We start from the raw sequence: 22,676 nt of genomic DNA, 5'->3' as shown, positions 1-22,676 counted from the left end.
TCCTGTTAGGGTCAACCCAACCAAACTGTTCCCCTCCTTCCCCCATAAGTCTTACAATACAGTCCTTTGTGACCTCCACACAACTCCACCCCGGGCTAGAAGTAGAACCCCTCCCCACTGACCCTTCCAGTAACTGTTCAAAAGACTTCAGCTGAGTGCTCGCTTCGGCAGCACATATACTAAAATTGGAACGATACAGAGAAGATTAGCATGGCCCCTGCGCAAGGATGACACGCAAGGGGAACATCACACACCGGGGCCTATCATGGGGAGGGGGGAGGGGGGAGGGATTGCATTGGGAGTTATACCTGATGTAAATGACGAGTTGATGGGTGCAGCACAGCAACATGGCACAAGTATACATATGTAACAAAACTGCACGTTATGCACATGTACCCTACAACTTAAAGTATAATAATAATAAATAAATTTAAAAAAAAAAAAAAAAAAAAAAAAGACTTCAGCTGAAATGGCAGACAGTTGCAGGATGCGGTCAGAACACCTGTCCACCTTGCATAACAAAGCTGGCAAAAACATCTCCAGGATGCGGTCAGGACACCTGCACCTCCGACTCAGTTCTCACACCTCGACCCAGTTCCTTGCCCTATAAAGTCCCGCTGTAGTCTGTAAGCGGGGCTGCCTCCTCTGACTGTGGTAGGGCAGCCCAGCAGGTTAATAAAACTTACATGATTGACTTCAGGTCTCTTTGTCCTTTCTCTCGGCTGACCTTACAGCTCCTGGTTTTCCAGAGCAGGCCCTGTCGGCTTCCTGTACTCAGTGGGTCCTTCCTGCGGCTGCTGCTGCTGCCTTTTTTTTTTTTTTTTTTTGAGACGGAGTTTCACTCTTGTCGCCCAGGCTGGAATGCAGTGGCACGATCTCAGCTCACTGCAGCCTCCGCCTTCCAGTTTCAAGCGATTCTCTTGCCTCAGCCTCCCGAGTAACCGGGATTTCAGGCGCCTGCCACCACTCCCGGCTAATTTTTGTATTTTTAGTAGAAATGGGGTTTCACCATGTTGGCCAGGCTGGTCTCCAACTCCTGATCTCGTGATTCGCCCGCCTCGGCCTCTCAAAGTGTTGGGATTACAGGTGTGAGCCACTGCGTCCAGCCCCTTCCTGCTTCTTTTTCCAGAACACTGGTCACACGAGTGTGCATGGAATTCCAGACTCCGTGTTCAACGAAGCCATCCCCATGCCTTGGAGCTGGGGAGACTCCCAGGTCACTGGAACAGGTAGGAGGCCCTCATGTCCTCCAGAGATCAGGAATTTAAGATGAGGCTATTAGTCCTATGGCCAAGGCTTCCTACACTTTACTTCTCAGGCTACTCATTTTCAGTCAATAAAATAAAAACACGCCTTAAAGGGAACAAAATTATTAAATGCAGGGAGAAACTGGAGTAAACCACTTTTTTTTTTTTTTTTTTTTTTTGAGACGGAGTCTGGCTCTGTCGCCCAGGCTGGAGTGCAGTGGCACGATCTCGGCTCACTGCAACCTCTGCTTCCCAGGTTCAAGCGATTCTCTTGCCTCAGCCTCCCGAGTAGCTGGAACTACAGGCACATTTCCCCGTGCCCTGCTAATTTTTATTTTTTGTATTTTTTTGTATTTTTAGTAGAGACGGGGTTTCACCGTGTTAGCCAGGATGGTCTCGATCTCCTGACCTCGTGATCCGCCTGCCTTGGCCTCCCAAAGTGCTGGGATTACAGGCGTGAGCCACCCTTGCCTGGCCTGGAGTAAACATTCTATAAAGGTATTTCTACCAGAAAGGGGTCCAGTCCCAGACTCCAAGAGCAGAAGGTTGGACCTTGCATGGGAAAGAATTAATACTGGAGAAAAAACTGAAAAAGTAAGTATACCGAACTGTATAATGGGACAGAAACATGTCATTCCTATTTTTACTGAAGATTATCTTATTCAATACTATCTGATTATTAAGTCCTATTACATTTCCTTTCTCCTTTTACAAAGTCATGTATCTTAAGAATATGCAGCCAGGCATATTCTCCAGCTTGGGCGAGAGTGAGACTCCGTCCCAAGAAAACAAAACAAAAGACAAGGACCGGGCACCGTGGCTCACACCTGTAATCCTAGCACTTTGGGAGGCTGAGGCGGCGAGATTATTAGAAGCCAGGAGTTCAAGACCAGCCTGGCCAACATAGCGAAACCAGTCTCTACTAAAAATACAAAACATTAGGCCGGGAACGCTGGCTCAGGCCTGTAATCCTAGCACTTTGGGAGGCCGAGGTGGGTGGATCACGAGGTCAGGAGTTCGAGACCAACCTGGCCAACATAGTGAAACCCTGTCTCTACTGAAAATACAAAAAATTAACTGGGCGTAGTGGCCCACGCCTGTAGCCAACTACTTGGGAGCCTGAGGCAGGAGAATCGCTGGAACCCGGGAGGCTTAGGTAGCAGTGAGCTGAGATGGTGCCACTGCACTCCAGCCTGGGCGAGAGTGAGACTCCATCTAAAAAAAAAAAGTACAAAAATTAGCTGGTGCAGTGGCATGCGCCTGTAATCCCAGTTACTTGGGAGGCTGAAATGGGATAATGGATTGAACTGGGAAGGCGGAGTTTGCAGTGAGCCGAGATCGCGCCACTGCACTCCAGCCTGGGCCACGGAGTGAGACTTCATCTCAAAAAAATTAAAAAGGCCGGGCGCGGTGGCTCAAGCCTGTAATCCCAGCACTTTGGGAGGCCGAGACGGGTGGATCACGAGGTCAGGAGATCGAGACCATCCTGGCTAACACAGTGAAACCCCGTCTCTACTAAAAAATACAAAAAACTAGCCGGGTGAGTTGGCGGGCGCCTGTAGTCCCAGCTACTCGGGAGGCTGAGGCAGGAGAATGGCGTAACCGGGAGGCGGAGCTTGTAGTGAGCTGAGATCCGGCCACTGCACTCCAGCCCGGGTGACAGAGCGAGACTCCATCTCAAAAAAAAAAAAAAAATTAAAAAAAGAATATGCAACAATATAAGCTACAAAATTTAAATAGCCAATAAATTTTAAGTTTAAATAAATTTGCTGTATCAGAGGACAAAAAGAAACAAAATATTGTTACTATTTGTCACACATACTAATTGTTTAATCCTACTAATTGGTACTGGTAAGTAGTCCTATTGTGGTTTTGTTCAAATTGCGTTTATGCAACAGTACAGTTAATAATATAGAACTATGTAATTTCAAGTAAACACCAAATTTTCATTTTTTATGTTAAAGTAGTAACTTTTTGTAATTCATTTTTCTTTTTTTTTTTTCGGAGACAGTCTTGCTCTGTTGGCCAGGCTGAGCAATCTTGGCTCACTGCAACCTCCGTCTCCCAGGCTCAAGCAATTCTCTTGCCTCATTCTCTCGAGTAGCTAGGATTACAGGCATGTGCCACCACGCCCGGCTAATTTTTGTATTTTTAGTAGAGATGTGGTTTCATTTTTTTTGAGACAGTTTTGTTCTGTTGGCCAGGCTGGAGTGCAGTGGAGCAATCTTGGCTCACTGCAACCTCCGTCTCCCGAATTCAAGCAGTTCTCCTCCCTCATCCTCCTGAATAGCTGGGATTACACGTATGTGCCATCACGCCCAGCTAATTTTTGTATGTTTAGTAGAGACGTGGTTTCATCATGTTGGCCAGGCTGGTCTTCAACTCTTGACCTCAAGTAATCCGCCCGCTTCGGCCTCCCAAAGTGTTGGGATTACAGGGGTGAGCCACCGCGATCGGCTAGTTTTTATAATTCCTATCTGGTCCGGTGTGGTGGTGTTCCGGGGCGGTCCCCGACCCCGCCCCTCACAAGCCCCGCCCTCGCAACAGGCCCCGCCTCTGGAACGCCGGAGCTCCCGACCCCGCCTCTGCAGGGTGCAGGCTCCGCCCCTCGTGACAGATGGCGCTGGTGTAGCCACGGAGGAGGGCTCGCTTTTTTTGATTCAGGCTGTCATGGTGGCGCCCAGCCCGCCTTGCCGGCCTTTTCTTTTCCGGTCTCGGTCCGGCGTGGCAGCGGAGGCAGGCAGCGTTAGGTCTTTCAGTCCCTCTCTGTCATGGCGACGCCGTGCTTCTTCTTCCGGCCACAGCCTGCCATGGCGGCATCCGCAGCAGTCCCTGCCGGGGCCCGCCTGCTTTGTTGCCCCGGCTCTTCCTAGTCCAGGCCGCCATGGCGGCGCTCAGGGCTTACCGGAAGTAAAACTTCGGAAGTGAGGCGTTCCTCTGCCCGGAAGTGAGCGCGGGCGCTAGGAAAGATGGCGGCAGCGGCGGCGGTGGGCAACGCGGTGCCCTGCGGGGTCCGGCCTTGCGCGGCCCGCCCTTGCGGGGCCCGGCCTGACGGGCAGCCCAAGCCCGCGCCGCAGCCGCGCGCGCTCCTTGCCGCCGGGCCGGCGCTCATAGCGAACGGTGACGAGCTGGTCGCTGCCGTGTGGCCGTACCGGCGGTTGGCGCTGCTGCGGCGCCTCACGGTGCTGCCATTCGCCGGGCTGCTCTATCCGGCCTGGTTGGGTGCCGCAGCCGCTGGCTGCTGGGGCTGGGGCAGCAGTTGGGTGCAGATCCCCGAAGCCGCGCTGCTCGTGCTTGCCACCATCTGCCTCGCGCACGCGCTCACTGTCCTCTCGGGGCATTGGTCTGTGCACGCGCATTGCGCGCTCACCTGCACCCCGGTAAGTGTGTACGCGCGAGCCCGACCCCCAGCAGGGTCGGGCCTCGCCGTAGGTCCCAGCTGCGGCCTTCCTGTCGGTCACCATCCCGACCTGGGCCACCCATCTGCTGGGCCTGGGTCCCCAGGGACACCCTCTACACTTCGGCGCAGGCTTAATCATGACCCCGCTGCTGACTTGCTGTGCAACCCTGGTGCGGGTTATTTCCTTTCTCTGAAGTCCTCCCTGGTATGGTCATTTAGATTCAATAATGTAATACTTGTAAAAGGCTTAGCGCAGGGCCCAGCGTACGTCGCCCAGGTCAGGTAGGACTTCTTAATGCTAGTTCCCATATTAGCGACTACTCTTGTTGTTTTGGAAACGGGCCTATCTTCCTTCTCGTTTGTCTCTTACCTTGGTTTTCAAAGTGTAAGGCGAGACCACTCGGATAGGTTTCCCCCATCTATGAAGCTTAATTTGTTCGTAGACTGAACCAAGTCTTGCTGTCCAGTGCTCAGTGGTCTTCCATACTGTGATGGAAGGGAGCATGAAATGCAGTTAATCACAATGTTGAAGAGAGGCAGAAGTGTTTATGAGCGAGTCACTAACACGATGTCTTTTCGCAAAATGAGGGTGGTGATAGTTCTGCTCAGGATACAACAGCAAGCAAGGTCGCGCTCCTGACCTATAGTTCTGAATGACCAAGTGTCCTCGGAGGAGTTGGTGAATGTGAGCTGCCCTGGGCCTGAAGCAGTGACTGTGCCATCTCTCTGGGCCTGCCTCAGGTGACACCAGCAGGTTTGCAGCCATGGACACTGAGGTATATCAGGACGCTTCCCCTCTGATCCCAGGAGTGTGTTTGCCTCAAGAAGAGGAAAAGGGAACAGCATCAAGGGCTGCAGAAAGACAGAAGCCCCCTACCCTCTCTGGCTCTGAATGTGGGTAGAATCCTCATTCTTCTCTCCTGAGAGACTGAACCTGTTCTGTCCTTCAAAGAGATTTATCCCAGGGGAGGAGCTCAACTTGGTGGCTTTTGAGGTAGTACAGTGAAAGATGCCAATGAGGGACAAAATAGAGGTTAAGGGGACTGTGGCACCGCTCAAACTTCAGCTGCCTTTTGACCTGCAGCTAAACAGCTTAGCTCTTAACTTCCTCTCCAGGGCTGGAGAAGTGGGAGGAGCTGATCAGCCATCAGCCAGGAGAGGCGGGTCTGGGTTTGATTCAGATCTCAGAAAGGGCCGCTTCTGCCTTCTGAGTTTCAGTTTCCCAGTTCTGTAAACCGAGAACCGTAACACCTACCTCTGGGTGCCATCATGAGAACGGAGATGATATCTGCAAAGTGCCATCCCTGGGGCCAGCATGGCGTATAGCCTCTTGTACCTTTCTTCCATGACGTCACATTTGTAGTTATGTGATTGTTATTATTTGCTGCCTGGTTTGGAGGCCCATGAACCACCCGTGGGATGGTGCTTTGTTTCTGCGGGTCGTCATTGTGCTCCCGGGTCTCCATGCGGCTCCGTCTAGCAGAGCCGCAGAGGGATGGATGCGGTTCACAGGATCCAGGGAGCACTGAACGAGCTCCATTCAACATTTCTGTGTCCTTGGTGCTGGGGAAACAGCAGTGAACAAAACAGACAAATCCCCCTGCCTTTGTGGTGTTACTGGGAGGGAGAACTCATAGTCAGCAGTTGATGCTAAAGAAAGATGACATCTAACATCAGGACAGGATGGAACATTGCCGGGAACTTTAGATGGGGCAGCCAGGGAGGGGCTCCTGGGAAGGTGATGTTTCAGCAAAAGCCTGAGGCAGCAAAGGAGCTGTGTTAATGTGTATTCCGGGCGGAGAAAACACGTGCGAAGGCCCTTTGCTGAGGCTGAAGCGAGGTGGAGCCCCATGTGCATGTGGAGCTGTGGAGTGTAGTGAGCAGGGTTGGTGGAAGAGGCAGAGCTGAGCAGAAGGCCAGGGGGCCTGTGATGGGGGCGGGGGCTTGGCTCATGTGAATTGAGGGCATACTGGGTGGGTGCCCGGCAGCCTTCTTCCTATTTGAGTTCATGTCACCATCAGCAGAGCAGAGTCCTGGACATTCGGTGCTGTCTGTGCACCCAGCTTCCCAGCTTTTTTGTTTTTGTTGTTTTTGTTTTTGTTTTGTTTTTTGGAGGTTTTTGTTTGTTTGTGAGACGGAGTCTGGCTTTGTAGCCCAGGCTGGAGTGCAGTGGCACAACCTCGGCTTACTGCAACCTCCGCCTCCCGGGTTCAAGTGATTCTTCTGCCTCAGCCTCCCGAGTAGCTGAGACTAGAGGTGACTGCCACCATGCCCAACTTTTTTTTTTTTTTTTTTTTGTATTTTTAGTAGAGACGGGGTTTCACCATATTGGCCAGGCTGGTCTCGAACTCCTGACCTCGTGATTTGCCCCCACCCCCGCCCCACTGCCTCGGCCTCCCGAAGTGCTGGGATTACAGGCGTGAGCCACTGCGCCCGACCTTTTTATTTTGAGACGGAGTTTCGCTCTGTCACCCAGGCTGGAGTGTGGTGGCGCGATCTTGGCTTACTGCAAGCTCTGCCTCCCAGGTTCACGCCATTCTCCTGCCTCAACCTGCCAAGTAGCTGGGACTGCAGGCACCTGCCACCACACCCGGCTAATTTTTTGTATTTTTAGTAGAGATGGAGTTTCACCGTGTTAGCCATGATGGTCTCAATCTCCTGACGTCGTGATCTGCCTGCCTTGGCCTCCCGAAGTGCTGGGATTACAGGCGTGAGCCACTGTGCCTGGCTGTTGTTTTTTTTTTTTTTTTAATTGAGATGGGGTCTCACTCTATCACCCAGCCTGGAGTGTAGTGATGCAATCTTGGTTCACTGCAACCTCCGCCTCCCAGGTTCAAGTAGCTGAGATTATAGGTTTGCACCACCATGTCCGTCTCATTTTTGTATTTTTAGTTGAGACAGGGTTTCGCCACTTTGGCCAGGGTGATCTCGAACTCCTGACCTCAAGTGATCCGCCCACCTTGGCCTCCCAAAGTGCTGGGATTACAGGTGTGAGTCACCGCGTACAGCCTTGGGCTCTCAGCTTTAAGTATGGCACCAGAGGCACAGCAAGGTGGTCTCCTTTGTCCTGATGATAGACGAAGGAGTGACAGAGGCAGCACCAGAGCCCAGTGGCATGTTTCAGAATATAGAAAAATAGAGCTGCTGCATCCAAAACCTCCCCAGGGGAGGTCTTGGAACTGTAGGTTGAGAAGAGCTAAGCCGCAGTGCTTTCTTTGTCTCTGTCAGGAGTATGACCCCAGCAAAGCGACGTTCGTGAAGGTGGTGCCAACCCCCAACAATGGCTCCACAGAGCTTGTGGCCCTGCACCGCAATGAGGTAGGGACTGCTGGGCTCCTGGAGGAGGGGCTTGAGTGGGATTCTCAGGCGCTGACACCCCAAGGTCAGGGGCCTCTGTGGCGAACACATCTTCTGCCACAGGGCGAAGACGGGCTCGAGGTGCTGTCCTTCGAATTCCAGAAGATCAAGTATTCCTACGATGCCCTGGAGAAGAAGCAGTTTGTCCCCGTGGCCTTTCCTGTGGGAAACGCCTTCTCATACTATCAGAGCAACAGAGGCTTCCAGGAAGACTCAGAGATCCGAGCAGCTGAGAAGAAATTTGGGAGCAACAAGTGAGTCCTTGATTTGCTTGTAGCACCTTTGCCTTTCTGTCCTGCTCCTCTCCTGATTCAGGGTGCCTAGGAAACGGGACAGAGGCATCTGCCCTTTTATTTATTTATTATTAATATATTTTTTTTTGAGACTGAGTCTCGCTCTGTCACCTAGGCTGGAGTGCAGTGACGCAATCTCAGCTCACCGCAACCTCCGCCTTCCTAGTTCAAGCAATTCTCCTGCTTCAGCCTGCCAAGTAGCTGGGAATACAGGCCCCCCACCACCACCCCTGGCTAATTTTTGTATTTTTAGTAGGGACAGGGGTTTCACCATGTTGGCCAGGCTGGTCTTGAACTCCTGACCTCAGGTGATCCTCCCATGGTGGCCTCCCAAAGTGCTGGGATTACAGGCGTGAGCCACTGCACCTGGCCAAATCTGCCCTTTTAGCCAAACATCCCAGGTGAATGTGACGCTGTTTGAGCAACATGCTCTAAGTCCAGTCTCCCCTGAACTTGCCTGTTGGCAGGAACCCCAGAGGGCCTGCAGCTGGAAGCCCGTGCTCTGAGGTGTGAGACCCTGAGTATAAGGTTCTCCACAGGAGTCTGGCCTGTGGCCCCTCCTCAGCAACTGCTTCATTTTAAATTCTTTAAAAATGTTTGTTTATTTCTGTAGAGATGGGGTCTCGCCATGTTGCCCAGGCTTGTCTCAAACTCCTGGCCTCAAGCGATCCTCTTAAGTCAGCCTCCCAAAGTGCTGGGATTACAGGCGTGAGTCACTGCACCCAACCTGAACATTTTAATCCTCACTGTTTCGTGTCTGCGCATCTCAGCACTTCAGGAATGGTGATGAAGACAGTGACCAGGTCTGGTCTTTTGTACTGAATACAATGGCCAATGTGTGATGCACACCCTATCCCTTCATCTTCACCAAAACTGCAAATGCTGACACGTGGCTGGGAGCTGAGAACTGGGCTCCAGACCCCATCATGGCCTTGTGACAATGGTCCTCAACCTGGAAACCCACAGAACACCTAGGGAGCTCTTTCCTGACTTAATCACTGTTCAGAGATTACAGATATGTTGACTACAACTATCAGTCTAATACAAGGATTTATAAGAAACATTTAGCGACTTCCCCTACCCCAAGGTTGGCCAGTCACATTAATGACCTGTGGTAACTACGTTCCCTTTCATGCTCTTCTTACTCACGCAAAGGTACCCAGCAAGATACAAGGGAAGGGCTTATTGTTTCATAGCAACGGGGTTGCTCTTTGGTTTCCTCTTCTCACATCCCATACATAAGACGTCCATCCAGTTAAAGGGCAGAGCGAGAATGACCCTCGTTGACATGACTGGCGCCCTGATCAGATTGGGCCCTAGCACAGAGTGCTGCAGAACACACCCTTAGGCCCGAGTTGTTGCATTCTTGAGCGTTTTGTTTTTGTTTGTTTTGTGGTTTTTTTTTTTTTTTTTTTTTTGGAGACAGGGTCTAACTCTGTTACCCAGGCTGGAGTGCAGTGGTGTGATCATGGCTCACTGCAGCCTTGAACTCCTGGGCTCAAGCATTCGTCCTGCCTCAGCCTCCCAAACAGCTGGGACCACAGGCACGCACCACCACCCCCAGCTAATTTTTAAATTTTTGTAAAGAGAAGGTCTCATGGTGTTGCCCAGGCTAGTCTCCAACTCCTGGGCTCAAGCACTCCTCCTGCCTCAGCCTCCCAAAGTGCTGGGATTACAGGCATGAACCACCCTACTTGACCCATTCTGGGGCTTTAATTCAGGAATCGTAGAAAATCTCAGCTTTGGTGGGGCTGGGTCTCAGTGTCTTCTGCTGTCTGTAGCTTCAGGGCCTCCATCCTTCAATCAGAGGTTCCTTCTCTACTTGCTGCGTCATTCGACCAGATGATGGGCTCTCGTCTGACACCAGCCCCAGGCTGCCGGGAAGAGCATATTGCAGATTCAGGAGCTTCATCTGGTTTATGCAGAGCCGAGGGCTGTGGGCGGGCAGCGTGTCTACCCCAGGCGCAGCCAGGATGAGGGAGAGCCACAGTCAAATGGATCCTCCCATCTGGAAGCTCGCCAGGGCTCCTGACACCCACATGTGGCTCTTGGTTTCTTGAGAGGGGCCTGCCATGCTCAGGTTGGAGGGGTCAGGGTGGAGGCTCCACACCCCAGAGGCCTTGCCCTGGGAACAGGATGGGGCCTGGTCTCTTGCAGGGCTGAGATGGTGGTGCCTGACTTCTCGGAGCTTTTCAAGGAGAGAGCCACAGCCCCCTTCTTTGTATTTCAGGTAAGGCAGCAGCTCTGGCCCATCTCCCCATTTCCTCCCTTGGGGCTTTCCTAGCCAGAGCAAGCCTGCCCACCACTTCCAAACCTGGAAGCTTCTCCCCATCCTCACATGTCAGAGCCGGTGGGCAGAAAGAAGGGGCTCATGGGAACAGGGCAGGTAGAGCAAGAACAGATGGGCTGGCGTCCCACAGGTGTTCTGTGTGGGGCTCTGGTGCCTGGATGAGTACTGGTACTACAGCGTTTTCACGCTATCCATGCTGGTGGCGTTCGAAGCCTCGCTGGTGCAGCAGCAGATGCGGAACATGTCGGAGATCCGGAAGATGGGCAACAAGCCCCACATGATCCAGGTGCAGCTGCTGGGGAGGCCCAGGTAGGGGGCGTGGCACAGATGCGGCTTCTGTGCTGACACACGCGTGTCCCACCCAGGTCTACCGGAGCCGCAAGTGGAGGCCCATTGCCAGTGATGAGATCGTACCAGGGGACATCGTCTCCATCGGTGAGGCCGGGTTCTGCTCAGTCCCAGTGGGACCCCCAGCCTCAGGGCCTCTGGCCAACCCTCCTACCTCTGCCCTGCAGGCCGCTCCCCACAGGAGAACCTGGTGCCTTGTGATGTGCTTCTGCTGCGAGGCCGCTGCATCGTGGACGAGGCCATGCTCACGGGGGAGTCCGTGCCACAGATGAAGGTGCTTAGTGGGGGATGGGTATCCTCAAACTACTCAGGAGGAAACAGGCCAGGAGGTGGAGGCCCAGGGGGTGGCAGGGATCCCCCCAGGCACAGGCGGAGGAGGCAGGGTGAGCATGGATGAGCTCTGTGTACTGGGGAGCTGGGTGGTGGGGGCGAGGAAGGAGGTGAGAGAGCCAAGGGCATCCAGGGTACATTGGTGCCCTGGGATGTCAGACCAAGGTGGGCTGGGAGCAGCCTGGAGCGGGTGAGTCCCGGACGAGGCTAGGTGCAGGCCCCAGGGAACGGGTACTGTGAGTGCAGTGGGGAAAGACAGGATGGGGTGAGGGTGAGGACCCGGGAGCTGGGTGGAATGTGCTGGTTGGGTGGGGAGCCCCCTGGCTCATTCCAGCCTCAAGGTCCAGCTGTCCAGGAACTCAGATGGAAAAGGAACCAAGGTGGGCCTGGTCATCCAGATTCATGATCTTCCTCCCCAGGAACCCATCGAAGACCTCAGCCCAGACAGGGTGCTGGACCTCCAGGCCGACTCCCGGCTACATGTCATCTTCGGGGGCACCAAGGTGGTGCAGCACATTCCCCCACAGAAAGCCACCACGGGCCTGAAGCGTAGGTGCCTCACGAGCATCTAGGGGTATCTGGGCTCCCACCCACTTTGCCCGTTTGCTTGATCATGAGAGAGTCAGGACGAGGAGACAGGCATGACAGTGACTCTGCTTCTCTCCCCAGCGGTAGACAACGGGTGTGTGGCCTACGTCTTGCGAACCGGATTCAACACATCCCAGGTGCAGGGCCAGGTCTGGGGAGGGTGGACCCCAGGGCAGTTGGACAGCCAAGGCATCAACCCTTTCAGACCTCAGAATATCTACCCCATGGGCTGACTCTGGCAGCACAGCCCTGGACCTGGGCCAGGGTACAGAGGCCACCCCGAGACCAGGCCCCCTCTCCCCGGCCTGAGGTGCTGGAGGGAGCCCAGACAGCAGAAAGACTGTCCCTCCATCCCTCCAGGGCAAACTGCTGCGCACCATCCTCTTCGGGGTCAAGAGGGTGACTGCGAACAACCTGGAGACCTTCATCTTCATCCTCTTCCTCCTGGTGTTTGCCATTGCTGCAGCCGCCTACGTATGGATTGAAGGTAAGCGCCACGGCCTCTGCGGTCCCCTACTCCTGCCCTCCGAGGCCCCAGGCTGGCAGGCCCTGTCTCCACAGGTACCAAGGACCCCAGCCGGAACCGCTACAAGCTGTTTCTGGAGTGCACCCTGATCCTCACCTCGGTTGTGCCTCCTGAGCTGCCCATCGAGCTGTCCCTGGCCGTGAACACCTCCCTCATCGCCCTGGCCAAGCTCTGTGAGTGTGTCAAATGGGGTGGGGCCGAGTGGGCTGGGGCCAAGCAGGACCCCTGACCTCACTCCCACCCCTAGACATGTACTGCACAGAGCCCTTCCGGATCCCCTTTGCTGGCAAGGTCGAGGTGTGCTGCTTTGACAAGACGGGGACCTTGACCAGTGACAGCCTGGTGGTGCGCGGTGTTGCCGGGCTGAGGTGAGTGTCGGGGGCCTGGGCCAAAGGTCACCCAGATGGGGTTTCTGGGAAGTCGAGAGACAGGTGGCGCATCCACCCCAAGCTGTTGCAGTGAGGGCCCGTCCGAGGCCCTGCCTCAGGGGTTCATTTCCAGGGGCTCCCCACAAAGTCCTGGGCGTGAGCCGTGGCAGCGGCATGGGGGCTTAGCTCAGGCCTGGAACATCCCACGCCAGCCATGCGACCGCAGTACCCGCATGCACGATGCCTGGCTTCTGGGGGCATCTGTGAAGCAGGTGCGGGTCTCAAAGACACAGTTGGCGCCCAAGGCCCCCAGTGACTGGCACAGAATGAATGTCAATGGGTTCTTCTGCTGATGGAGATGTAGCTTCGCCCTACCCGCCTGCACCCTGTAACCAGCTGTTCCCTGTCCTTGCAGAGACGGGAAGGAGGTGACTCCTGTGTCCAACATCCCTGTAGAAACACACCGGGCCCTGGCCTCGTGCCACTCGCTCATGCAGCTGGACGACGGCACCCTCGTGGGTGACCCCCTAGAGAAGGCCATGCTGACGGCCGTGGACTGGACGCTGACCAAAGGTGAGGGGCTGGGGCCTCAGGCCCAGCAAGGGGGAGCCACTGGCTCTCACAGCCCTAGGCAGGTGGGCTGCACCTTCAGAGGATCTTGGGGACAGACAGACCTACAGTTCTGATGCTCCCCGAGGTGGATGGCCAGAGGTTCACATCCTTGGGTGTTCCTCTGGGTTGTAATCTGCCCTGTCCTGGCGGAAGCCACAGTACCAGGGTCCTCCGAGCCCAGGTCTCCCAGCTCTGGACCAACCCCTGCTCTAGCCCGCAGCCCCCGATCAGGCCCTGGGGGTGGCAGGAGGGAGGTGGGGAAGGCCGGGGGGAGAGATAGGGGCTTGGCTGCCTCTTTGGAGCAAAGCCCCTCAGGACTCGTACTTATTTGTTTCCAGATGAGAAAGTATTCCCCCGAAGTATTAAAACTCAGGGGCTGAAAATTCACCAGCGCTTTCATTTTGCCAGTGCCCTGAAGCGAATGTCCGTGCTTGCCTCGTATGAGAAGCTGGGCTCCACTGACCTCTGCTACATCGCGGCCGTGAAGGGGGCCCCCGAAACCCTGCACTCCATGGTGAGCTGGCCTCAGCCTGGGGCAAGGGGTGGGGCGCGGGGCAGCCAGTGACATCCCCCTGCGTTCCCTGCAGTTCTCCCAGTGCCCGCCTGACTACCACTACATCCACACCGAGATCTCCCGGGAAGGAGCCCGCGTCCTGGCGCTGGGGTACAAGGAGCTGGGACACCTCACTCACCAGCAGGTACGGGCCCAGGCTCCCCCACCCGCCTTCACCATGTGCCTGGCCCGTCAGCTCCTCCCTGAGTCACTTCCTGTGCCCTACAGTGCCAAGTTGAATGGTCGCGATTTTGTCCTCCTTGCCCCACTTCTAGCTTCTACCTTTGGAGACCCCAAATGGCACTCAGTCTGTCTCCTGCTGTGGGGAACCACCCAGTCCTGGCTCATGCAGAGCACATGCAGGCCTCACCTGCCCCAGTCCTGGTGTGTCCCTGGCTCTACTCTTCTGCCCTGGTCTTGGGCAGGGCTTGGTGGCATCAGTCCTCTCACCATCCATCCTCCACACATCCCACCCTGTGCCTCCACCACCGGCACATCTGCAGCGTGGCTTCTTCCTGGCTCCTGTTTGTTCTGCTTGCATCCTACAGTTGTAGATCCTTCCAGAATTTAGCCTTAGGTTGCAGTGCTGTGTGCAGAGCCCAGGCCACGGCTCACAGCCTGCATGCTCTGCCCCGTTCCTGCACCTGGAGCCCCCTTCCCAGTGGCCCAGGTCGTCATCGCCTTCAGAGTGGGCACTTCTGAGGCCTTTCCACACCCCTCTGGATTCCATTCCCACCTCCTCTCTCGTGGCACTCAGTACTCTGATTTCTGTGACCTTCTTGATCATGCATCTCCCCTGGTGCAGTGTGATCTCCCTAAGGCCAGGGGGTCTCTGCCCAGTCACTGGTATGTGGTGGAGCCCCGGGGAGTAAGAGTTCATGGCTAAACTCCAACATTATTGGGAGAGTCCCTACTTCATTGACTTGGAAGCTGAGGCACAAGGGACTCTGTGGTGTGCCCATGTCCACAACCAGGACATAGAGCCACATTCGGGGGACCCAGACTTCCCAGTCACTGCCAGATCCCACCCCCCAAGCGTGCCTGGTACCCTCCTGGCATTTCTCCCCTCCCAACCCTCGCATGTCCCCGCTACGGGAACAGGGCCTTCCATCATCCCCCTGGTTCCTAGCGCATGGTCAGAGCTCAGGAAATGCAGACTGTGGGTAGAGGGAGGGACAGATGGTGAGGGTACCCCATCTGTCCACAGGCCCGGGAAGTCAAGCGGGAGGCCCTGGAGTGCAGCCTCAAGTTCGTCGGCTTCATCGTGGTCTCCTGCCCGCTCAAGGCTGACTCCAAGGCCGTGATCCGGGAGATCCAGAATGCGTCCCACCGGGTATGGGGACGGGTTGGCTCCACCCTCTGCATGGGAAATAGAGGCGAGGAGATGACAATTACAGCTTCATGGTGGGGGTGGGCACCCAGGTCTCACAGGCTGCACATTTTGGCTGAGCAAGATGATAGCTCAGGTGCTAACGTTGCTCCTGGCCCAAGGACACTCTGGGACCCGCCTATGCTGGCTCCTCTTACCTCCACAGACCACTCCCCTCATCCCCCACATCATGGAAAGCTGGGGGCACTTCTCTCCACTTCCCTGATCCACCGCCATCCTGGAGAGAAGGCAGCTGAGGCTGGGGAGTTGAGGGGTAGGGGGCAGTGTCTGCCTGTCCTGGTGGCTTGTGTTTTCTATTTTGGGACTTAGGGTGTCTTTTGCTAAAAGACAAGGGGCGAGTGAGCTGTCTCAAAGGATGATGACTCTGGGTCAGATGGGTGATGTGGTTAGTCCCCACCAGGCCCAGAGGTCATGGTCCCATCCTCCTGTTCGTTGAAATATTACCCCCATAGGCAGCTACCAAGCAAAGAGGGCCCACCTCAAGGGCAGGTTGTTCATTTGTATTGCAAATCCAAGCTAAGGGTGTCTTCAGAAGGACACATACACGTGTCATTTGTGTAAAATGACCTGGGTGGGGGTGGATTGTGGCCCTTGGAAGCCCATTCAGGGTCTCGGTTAGAGGTCCAGGATCTCTCACTGTGGCCTGCCTTAGAAGGAGACTTGGCAGCCTTGTCTCTGGCCTAGAGCTTGGCCCTAGGCTGCCCTGCTGAGCTTCTGACCCTCTCTCCCCAAGGTGGTCATGATCACAGGAGACAACCCGCTCACTGCATGCCATGTGGCCCAGGAGCTGCACTTCATTGAAAAGGATCACACGCTGATCCTGCAGCCTCCCTCTGAGAAAGGTGAGGCCCTAGCCTGGCCCACAGTGGGGAAGGGGGACCCTGAGTCCAAGAACAGCGCCCATCGCAACAGCCCACCTGTGTGCCAGGCCTCAGCAGCACAGTGTCTTCAAATGCCTGGCACCACGGTGGCACCACTAATCACAGCCCTGGCCCACTGGGCACCTCGGACAGCATGCGAGTGTTCACTGGGTCACAGGTCCCGAGAAGTGTGGAGTGTAGGTGTTTATTTACCATAATGAGGCGACAGTCTGACTGCCAGCTCAGGTTTCCTGTGCACTCATGGGCAGATACCGCTCCTACTACGCTTACTCCCTATCCTCAGCATCATCCTCATCTCACACCCTTTTTGGCCCAGCAAGCTGCCCATGTACCGAGCGCTCCCTTCCCAAGCACAGGGACTGCTGGCATCCTCAGCCGCAGTTGATGGCACAGTTTGCTCAGTGTTCAGCCTCACCAGACCCCAGGCAGAGCACTCTGTGCGTGTTACTACATTGGTCCCTCCACCCCACCCTGCACCACACGGGGTGGCTTGCCTTCCCCACGCCACAGAGGAGGAAGCTGGCTGGGTCAGCTCTCAGGGCCCCTGCTTTGTAGAGAAGGGACAGAAGCTCAGAAGTGAACCCACTTGCCCAGGTCACTTGATGTCCCCATGGCTAAGGATTGGAACCCAGACAGCCTGACTCCAGAGCTCATGGCTCCAACCTGTCCCTGGTGACCTCTTTGAGCAATGCCCTGGATTCAGACTGATGAAGAGGCAGACATACAGATCCAGCCCCTCCCAGCTAGAGGTGTGGGGCTTACCAGATACCTGCCCCAGGGCTAGAGGTGAAGCCCCCTGGGCACACACAGTCCAGGGCCTGCATGAGTGTTGACAGAGGGCCCTAAGGAGAACCACATGGCGCGGGGTTGCCACAGGGCTGGGCCAGAGCGGCTTCCAGAACCTCCAGGCCACCTCTCAGAGGACTCGGTCCCTGCCCTCCTGTTCTGTTGGTCCCAGGCCTCCCCCTGCCCCAGCCCCAGCTACCGGGGTCTTCCAGGGCCTGGGGATTGTGGGCAGGTGGCCTGGAGCAGATGAGCAGGATTGTTGATTGAAAAGTGAAGCTGGTCTAGCAACAGCTGCAGCACCAGCCCCCCCGGTGGAGGTGTGCTGCCCTTCAGGGTGAGACGGTCCAGGGTGAGCAGGCCAGTGCCGGGAGGGCTGGTGGGCCGCCCTCGGCCATCGCAGCGCCCAGCATCCAAGCCAGGGCCAGCCGTCAAGAAAGGGGAAGTGGAGCAAGAGGATGTTGAGAACTCGGGGGCCCTGTCAGAGTGGGGAGGGGGCCCAGCCCCAAGAAAACAGGATTTCAGAGAGGCCACGGGCGCAGGGATAGGTGAGGGCCTGGTGTGGGGTTTCCCAAGGAGAGCGCCATAGCCCCGTTCTGTGTGTTTCAGGTTGGGGGACCTTGCATGAGGTGGGCGCATGGCTTAGCTGGGGTCAGACTGCCTGGGTTCTAATCTGGCTCTGTCCCATGCTCTCAGGCAAGTAGCTCAGGCCCCAGGCTCTTAGTTCCACCCTGCACACCTGAGGGACGTTCTTTGTGGAGTGCCCAGAGCAGGGCTGGGGGTCACCTGCGTGGTTAGGGAGGTGGGGGCTCCGGAGAAGAGAGACTAGCTAGTGCTGGGGTCCGAGTGGAGGGAGGGCGCTTCTGAGCCCAGGGAAGCCAAGCCCCCAGCCCTAACCCTAGGTGCTGCCCGCAGGCCGGCAGTGCGAGTGGCGCTCCATTGACGGCAGCATCGTGCTGCCCCTGGCCCGGGGCTCCCCAAGGGCACTGGCCCTGGAGCACGCACTGTGCCTCACAGGCGACGGCTTGGCCCACCTGCAGGCCACCGACCCCCAGCAGCTGCTCCGCCTCATCCCCCACGTGCAGGTGTTCGCCCGCGTGGCCCCCAAGCAGAAGGTATGTGCACAGCCCTAGGGGTCGGGGCACAGAGGTAGGCACGCAGCCCCTGCTCAGCCTGTTTCCGCCGACACAGGAGTTTGTCATCACCAGCCTGAAGGAGCTGGGCTACGTGACCCTCATGTGTGGGGATGGCACCAACGATGTGGGCGCTCTGAAGCACGCTGATGTGGGTGAGTGCTGTGGGCTTGGGTGGTTCCTTCCTTTGTGGGCCAGGTGTTGAGGACATGTCACTGAGCTAGAAAAACAGACCCGGCCCTTGGTGACAGCCATGGGGGCGCTAATTCCTATGAGGAAGCAGTGCAGGGGATGGGAGGGGGTGGCAAGGTCAGGGGCTTTGAGGGCAGGAAGGGATTTGAGTATCCCAGGAACAGAGCAGGGTGGAGGCCAGAGGCCAGGAGAGAGGCAACAAGTTGGGAGAGTGACTCAGAAAACCCAGAGCTGAAGCCGTAAAGATGGTTCATAGCCCCAGATGTCTGTCAAAAGCACACACGTGGCTGAGTACTGTGGCTCCTGCCTGGAATCACAGTGCTTTGGGAGGCTGAGGTGAGAGGATCACTTGAGTCTGGGAGTTCAAGGCAGTGGTGTGATCCACTCTAACCTAAGTGACAGTGCAAGACCCTGTCCTTTTTTTTTTTTTTTTGGTTGGACGGAGCCTTGCTCTGTCACCCAGGCTGGAGTACAATGGCACGATCTCGGCTCACTGCAACCTCCACCTCCCGGGTTCAGGCAAGCAATTCTCTTGCCTCAGCCTCCCAAGTAGCTGGGATTACAGGCACGTGCCACCACGCCCGGTTAATTTTTGTATTTTTAGTAGAGATGGAGTTTCACCATGTCAGTCAGGTTGGTCTCCAACTCCTGACCTCAAGTGATCCACCCACCTTGGCCTCCCAAAGCGCTAGAATTACAGGTGTGAACCACTGCATCCCACCCAACCCTTTTTTTTTTTTTTTTTGGAGACAGTTTCTTGCTTGTTGCCCAGGCTGGAGTACAATAGTACAGTCTCAGCTCACTGCAACCTCTACTTCCCAGGTTCAAGCAATTCTCCTGCCTCAGCCTCCCAAGTAGCTAGGATTACAGGCGCCAGCCACCATGCCCATCTAACTTTTGTATTTTTAGTAGAGACGGGATTTCACCATGTTGGCCAGGCTGGTCTCGGACTCCTGACCTCAGGTGATGCGCCATCTAGTGTTGTGTGTATTTTCATTGCATATTTTGTGGGCGTTTGTTGTTGGTGGTTTGTTTTCTTAAAGTAGTTTGTAGAAAGCAACATGGGCGCTCTCTGAGGTCTTCTTAGGGTGTCAGGTGAAATGGGAAGTCTGGGAACTGTCCTCATGGGAGCCAGCTGGGGGGGCTTCAGGAGCAGTGGCTCTGAAGCCACCAATCTGCTCCTCCGTGGAGCCCGCTCTTCCGCGTCTGACGCCCTCCTGCCCCCAGGTGTGGCGCTCTTGGCCAACGCCCCTGAGCGGGTTGTCGAGCGGCGACGGCGGCCCCGGGACAGCCCAACCCTGAGCAACAGTGGCATCAGAGCGACCTCCAGGACAGCCAAGCAGCGGTCGGGGCTCCCTCCCTCCGAGGAGCAGCCAACCTCCCAGAGGGTGAGTCCCAAGACGGGAGGCGCTGCACCCCATCCTGGCCAGGGCTGACAGACTACTGCCTACCCTACAGGACCGCCTGAGCCAGGTGCTGCGAGACCTCGAGGACGAGAGCACGCCCATTGTGAAACTGGGGGATGCCAGCATCGCAGCACCCTTCACCTCCAAGCTCTCATCCATCCAGTGCAGTGAGTTGCTTGCCCCCGCTCCCCCTCCCTTCGTTCCCCCCTTGATACCCATACCCACACCCACACCTGCCTCCCTACCACCCCGCAGTCTGCCATGTGATCAAGCAGGGCCGCTGCACGCTGGTGACCACGCTACAGATGTTCAAGATCCTGGCGCTCAATGCCCTCATCCTGGCCTACAGCCAGAGCGTCCTCTACCTGGAAGGGGTCAAGTTCAGTGACTTCCAGGCCACTCTACAGGGGCTGCTGCTGGCCGGCTGCTTCCTCTTCATCTCCCGTTCCAAGGTGGGCCCCAGAGGTGCTGGAAGGCCAGGGATGCATGGGCCAGCCAGGGCCAGGCTGTTATAGGCACGGGAATTGTCATCCCCAAGTTACAGGACTCGGGGCCCCAGAGGTGGGGGCTATACCTCGGATGGCTCAGGAAATGCCAGCAGGGCAGGTGCGGACTGAGGCACCCAGACCCCTCCAGGTGGCACAGCTTGGGGTCCCACACCTGTCCACAGGCAGGGGTCCCAGGGGTGGGCCCCACAGAGCCCCACCAGCAATGAACAATCATCAAGAGGGTAAAAAAACAACAAAGCGGGTCACAGGCTACACAGGACAGGCTGGTGGACAGCTGGGGAGGCCTGTGTGACGCCGGCACTCAGGCTGAGGTGTAAAGAACCAGGGGGGTCAGCCGCCGGGAACTGGACATATAGGCTCCAAACAGGCATGAGCTGACGCCGGTGGCTGGAGGGGGTAGGAGATTGGCTGGGCGGGACTGTGCCTGTCCCGTGGGCTCCAGGGAGGGCAGGATCTGCTTCATGATTCTCAGGCCCCTGTGGCTGCCACGGGGAGCCTGGATGGCGGAGCCAGGGCTAGGGAGGCAGCCCTGGGCTCGGGTGAGAGGCAGGCAGGGCTCCAGGGACTGGTGCCGACCCATGGAATCCCCCAGGATTTGGTGGCGGCTCTACACAAGCTCTCCCGGGAGGTTATTGCCTGCTGAGTGGGCCGGGTGGCCCTGAGTGAGCCAGGTCCTGACTCCCCCACCTGCCTTGCTGCTGCAGCCCCTCAAGACCCTCTCCCGAGAACGGCCCCTGCCTAACATCTTCAACCTGTACACCATCCTCACCGTCATGCTCCAGTTCTTTGTGCACTTCCTGAGCCTCGTCTACCTGTACCGTGAGGCCCAGGCCCGGAGCCCCGAGAAGTAAGTGCTGCCTTGGAGGAGGTGATGTCCCTGCAGCTGAGAGTAGCAGGAGGATGACTCTACGGACATCAGCAGGAGAGCCTGGGGGTTGTCCAGGGAGCCCAGGGAGGGGCACTAGGCCAGGCAGTCACTAGCTCTGAGTAGCAGGAAGCCACAGAGGGTGTGTGAGCCGGAGCAGGAGAGGGGGCCCTGACTCCCGTGTATCCTTGTAGGCAGGAGCAGTTCGTGGACTTGTACAAGGAGTTTGAGCCGAGCCTGGTCAACAGCACTGTCTACATCATGGCCATGGCCATGCAGATGGCCACCTTCGCCATCAACTACAAAGTAAGGCCTGGGCCCCACCCAAACACTCCCTGTGTGCCCACCCAGCCCCACCCCATGAAGCCATCTGTCCCTCATCCCCACAGGGCCCGCCCTTCATGGAGAGCCTGCCGGAGAACAAGCCCCTGGTGTGGAGTCTGGCAGTTTCACTCCTGGCCATCGTCGGCCTGCTCCTCGGCTCCTCACCCGACTTCAACAGCCAGTTTGGCCTCGTGGACATCCCTGTGGAGGTCAGTGGCCCTGTGGAGGTGACCCTGGGGCTCAGCTTGATGGGTCCCTCCTGTGGCAGTGACCCTGGGCTGGGCTTCAGGTCTCCAGTTCACCATCCCTCCCTGCCCCGACAGTTCAAGCTGGTCATCGCCCAGGTCCTGCTCCTGGACTTCTGCCTGGCGCTCCTGGCCGACCGTGTCCTGCAGTTCTTCCTGGGGACCCCGAAGCTGAAAGTGCCTTCCTGAAACGGCAGTGCTGGTACCCACTGCCCACCCTGGCTGCCGCTGGGCGGGAACCCCACCAGGGCCCCGGGAGGGAACCCTGCCCCCAACCCCCCACAGCAAGGCTGTACAGTCTTGCCCTTGGAAGACTGAGCTGGGACCCCCAGAGCCATCGGCTGGCTTGGCCAGCAGAACCAGCCCCGAGCCAGCACCTTTGGTAAATAAAGCAGCATCTGAGATTTTAAAAAGCCCTGCCTCCACTTCGTCTGTGCCACACTGTTTGCTGGGGGCTCGGGGACAGAGGGTCACTGAGGAAGGTCACCCTCCCCACAGGCCTTGTGATGTTATTGGTGAATCCCTCAAGCACTTTCAGCACTTGAACATGGACTAGTCCCTGCCCAGATAATTCAGTGCATATTTTCTAGTTTAACAAGAACCCCCACATTTCTGTGGTCTGTTTCACATTTTAACAACTCAGGTGCTGAGAGAAGCCTTAGGATGTGTGGTTATTTTTTTTTTCCCGTGATACATAACAGCATGCCTTCCTCTCGGGTGGTGTCTGAGACTTGAGGAATATGATGTGCATCATTACAAGTCCTGACTCTGTCACGCTCTTTGGGGTCGTGCGCTGCTCTACCATCTGTCACAGTCAGGGAGCGCTGGCTGAGCATCAGCCAGGATGTGACCTGGAAACCTGGCTTGGCTCTTAGGTTGATAGTGTTGTTCCTTTCAATGGACTCACTCATCACAACTCAAGAATTGCAGAGTAGGCAGCGCGGAGCCAGTCAGAGAATCCTTGCCTCCTTAACAGCCAAAGCCTTTAGGACGCAAAGTTATAAACATACTTTAAAGTCTCTTTCCAGCCCCAAAA

General features: G+C 56.3%; 1 protein-coding gene and 1 pseudogene across 10 annotated transcripts; both read left to right on the top strand.

Annotated features, from left to right (window-relative positions):
• The first annotated feature begins 155 nt into the window (after positions 1-155).
• LOC144337585 (U6 spliceosomal RNA) lies at positions 156-238 on the top strand (annotated as a pseudogene).
• Positions 239-4,186: 3,948 nt separating this feature from the next.
• ATP13A1 (ATPase 13A1) lies at positions 4,187-22,053 on the top strand. 10 transcript variants are annotated; one of them, XR_013409286.1, is made up of 26 exons: positions 4,187-4,627; positions 7,876-7,965; positions 8,068-8,258; positions 10,455-10,527; positions 10,718-10,873; positions 10,953-11,022; positions 11,103-11,209; positions 11,685-11,814; positions 11,935-11,990; positions 12,214-12,340; positions 12,415-12,552; positions 12,627-12,747; positions 13,163-13,320; positions 13,698-13,873; positions 13,947-14,057; positions 15,120-15,245; positions 16,036-16,144; positions 17,882-18,081; positions 18,158-18,254; positions 19,519-19,679; positions 19,750-19,864; positions 19,953-20,149; positions 20,799-21,053; positions 21,266-21,377; positions 21,461-21,604; positions 21,719-22,053. XR_013409286.1 is itself a non-coding variant. In XM_015123404.3 (26 exons), exons 1-26 carry the CDS (start codon positions 4,217-4,219, stop codon positions 21,827-21,829), a joined length of 3,630 nt encoding a protein of 1,209 aa, XP_014978890.1. In that variant the 5' UTR covers positions 4,187-4,216; the 3' UTR covers positions 21,830-22,053. The 10 variants fall into 10 exon arrangements, 9 of the variants coding, with proteins under 9 accessions (XP_014978890.1, XP_077834627.1, XP_077834628.1 ...); XM_015123404.3 differs by having other exon boundaries at positions 20,911-21,053; XM_077978501.1 differs by having other exon boundaries at positions 18,158-18,288; positions 19,448-19,679; positions 20,911-21,053.
• The last annotated feature ends 623 nt before the right edge of the window (positions 22,054-22,676 follow it).

This window comes from Macaca mulatta, chromosome 19, assembly GCF_049350105.2.
Source record: "Macaca mulatta isolate MMU2019108-1 chromosome 19, T2T-MMU8v2.0, whole genome shotgun sequence".
Classification (NCBI taxonomy): domain Eukaryota; kingdom Metazoa; phylum Chordata; class Mammalia; order Primates; family Cercopithecidae; genus Macaca; species Macaca mulatta.
This window is presented reverse-complemented; position numbering and strand designations above follow the sequence as displayed.